Below are 2,933 nucleotides of genomic sequence, written 5' to 3'. Positions count from 1 at the left end.
TTCCAGCATATTTTATTAAAGCTATAAACCATGTAAGAGCTGCATTATTCCTTAGCAAGTGTGTGTGGGTAGTGCCTACCGAGATAGGGCCCCAGTTGCCAACGGAGGTTTCTTGTTTCTCCTGTGTGTGCTCGACAGTCTCTGAAACCTCTGTGGTGTGTGTTCCTGGCACAAGAGTGGCCAGGCTGTGCTGAGGACCCATGGAGGCCATCACAACACAAATAATAATAACTTCAAGTAATTAAAGAAGCACTGGGGGAGAATTCTTCTGCATTAATTTTGCCTCAGAGCAGACTGGGAAGCAGGGAGAAGCAGAGTTGTTGGGATCTCGACAAGCTCCGTCTGTCACACTGTGTTTTCTTTTCCTGGCAGTAGGGCAGCGTGACAAATTCCTGCCTGTCACTCAAGTTGTCTTCACTGCCCAGGCTCTCCCTGGCTCACCCTGCCTGCAGGATGAAGCAGGCCAGCCTGCTCCCCGAGCACCAGGGCTGGAGCTGGGTCACAGCACCTCGCTGCCAGCCTGCCCAGACCTGCTCCTGGGAACAGCCACAAAAGCTTTGCTGATGCGCAGGGACTCGCTCGGCGGCCGCAACTTTACTGGAGCCCGTTTGTTTTATTGGTCTGATGTTCCTGTGCTGAGCCAGTGGCTCAGGCTGGCGGTGGAGTAAGACTTTGGCTGCCGTTATGGAGAGATCCATCTACGGCTGCTTTGTATCCCTTGAAGCTGCCCACACAGAGCAGCTGCAGCAGCGCAGGCTCTCGAGTGTCTCTGAGGCCCTCTCAGAGGCTGCCTCATCCAGGGAGGACGTGTTCTCCTCCTGCCTGAAGCCAAGGCTTTGCAGCACCACAGCAAATCGTGCCTTGCAAACTCAGGCAAACAGCTTTACTTCAGTACAGCGGGAATTTGTGTTCTGGCAGCTGCCCTGATGACTCGGGTCTTCGGGGAGAAACTGAGCAAATGTCTGGTGCTGACAAGGCACAGCCATTTCCTATAGCTGAATTTTTTATATTTATTTCTAGAATTAAGGCACAAGGAACCTTTTAAATGTTGGTAGGGGGAGACCCAGGCAAGGAAGAGAGAGGCAAGGAAAGGAGAGGGGCAGTATTGTGCCCATGACTTGGGACTGAAGCCACAGTTGGCTGCTGGGCCCCCTGGGAGGTGCTGGGGAAGAGCTGGTGTCCTATCGCTGCTTTACCAGACAAATGTATCCCTTGAGCCTCCCCACACAGAGCAGCTGCAGCAGCGCAGGCTCTCGAGTGTCTCTGAGGCCCTCTCAGAGGCTGCCTCATCCAGGGAGGACGTGTTCTCCTCCTGCCTGAAGCCAAGGCTTTGCAGCACCACAGCAAATCGTGCCTTGCAAACTCAGGCAAACAGCTTTACTTCAGTACAGCGGGAATTTGTGTTCTGGCAGCTGCCCTGATGACTCGGGTCTTCGGGGAGAAACTGAGCAAATGTCTGGTGCTGACAAGGCACAGCCATTTCCTATAGCTGCATTTTTTATATTTATTTCTAGAATTAAGGCACAAGGAACCTTTTAAATGTTGGTAGGGGGAGACCCAGGCAAGGAAGAGAGAGGCAAGGAAAGGAGAGGGGCAGTATTGTGCCCATGACTTGGGACTGAAGCCACAGTTGGCTGCTGGGCCCCCTGGGAGGTGCTGGGGAAGAGCTGGTGTCCTATCGCTGCTTTACCAGACAAAGGCATTGCAACACAGAGCCTTTGCAGGCCACGTTGGTATCCTCAGAGGCAGTGATGGCTGAAACCCCCAGCCCTGGAGGACTCTGCAATCCAAGCTGGCAGTCAACAGGCTGCTCTGGGATTTGCCCCTGGGAGTGCCTTGCTCTTTGTGTTTTACTTTGAGCTGGGGCCACATTTCACTTTGATTACTCATCTTTCTTTTTTGGTTTTTATTCTTTTTTTTTTTAAATTCTTTGCTCTGATTGATTTTGCTGGATTTTTTGTGCTTTGCTCATTAGGCTGGTGTGTTGCAGCATGACCAGCAGCCCTGGAGCAGTGGGAAGGGAACACCCATGTCCAGTGGATGTGAGAAATGTAACTGGTCAGACAGTGGTGCTAACCTGTGCAGCCTGACTCCTGTGCACTCTGTCCTGCAGCAGCTCATCACACTGCTCTGGGGGCAGGAGGAAGCCAGATGGTTTTGGTGTGCAGGTACAAGCAGCTCTGACTCTGCTTGCCTACCTTGACACTTGTAGCAAAAAGACTGAACAAAAAGACTGAAGCATGCCAAGCAGCCTCCTGATTCTGAAGGGCTGGATTGCTAAACAGCAAGTTTAAAAGCAAAAGAAACCACAGTCTTTTGCTTTTTTTATTTTATTGCCAAAGTTGAGTTTCCACCCAGGGATTTTTGCCAGCTGATGCTACATCCAGTCATAGCTGATACGGAAGGATATTTTGAGCATCTATCTACTTAGAAAGAACAAAAATACCCAACAAACATAGAACCTGTATTTTTCAGGTCTACTCAAAGGAAACCTTTGAAATCATCCATACAAGCAGTGCTTTGGCCTCAAATGCTGTTTTGGTATATCCAGGTTCTTTAGTCCATTTTTCAGGGCAAGGAAAAGGATGAAAAAGAGAAAAACTCTACAATTATGCCATTAATTGATCAAAGCAGGGGACACTTTGGTTCAAGTATCTGTTACGGGGCTTTACGACACTTCCCTGAGTGACTCTGTGCCCAGAGCTGGGGAGGGTGGCAGGCAGGTTTTTCAGGGCAAGGAAAAGGATGAAAAAGAGAAAAACTCTACAATTATGCCATTAATTGATCAAAGCAGGGGACACTTTGGTTCAAGTATCTGTTACGGGGCTTTACGACACTTCCCTGAGTGACTCTGTGCCCAGAGCTGGGGAGGGTGGCAGGCAGGGCCGGGATGGTGCTCGGGATGGTGCCCGGGGTGGGGGCTGGGATGGGGG

The 2,933-nt window shown here is 50.6% G+C and overlaps 1 protein-coding gene across 1 annotated transcript in view; it reads left to right on the top strand.

Moving 5' to 3' along the window:
* Window positions 1–684: 684 nt before the first annotated feature.
* Window positions 685–2,933, top strand: part of LOC104388733 — an 11,909-nt gene continuing 9,660 nt past the window's right edge. The window contains exon 1 of the mRNA XM_009997653.1: window positions 685–891. Within this exon, the coding sequence (XP_009995955.1) occupies window positions 685–891 (207 nt within the window). The remainder of the gene's footprint in view (window positions 892–2,933) is intronic.

This window comes from Chaetura pelagica, unplaced genomic scaffold (genome assembly GCF_000747805.2).
Source record: "Chaetura pelagica isolate M959 unplaced genomic scaffold, ChaPel_1.0 scaffold1, whole genome shotgun sequence".
NCBI classification, from domain to species: domain Eukaryota; kingdom Metazoa; phylum Chordata; class Aves; order Apodiformes; family Apodidae; genus Chaetura; species Chaetura pelagica.
The sequence above is the reverse complement of the archived record's forward strand: the minus strand, read 5'-3'. Positions and strand labels throughout refer to the sequence as shown.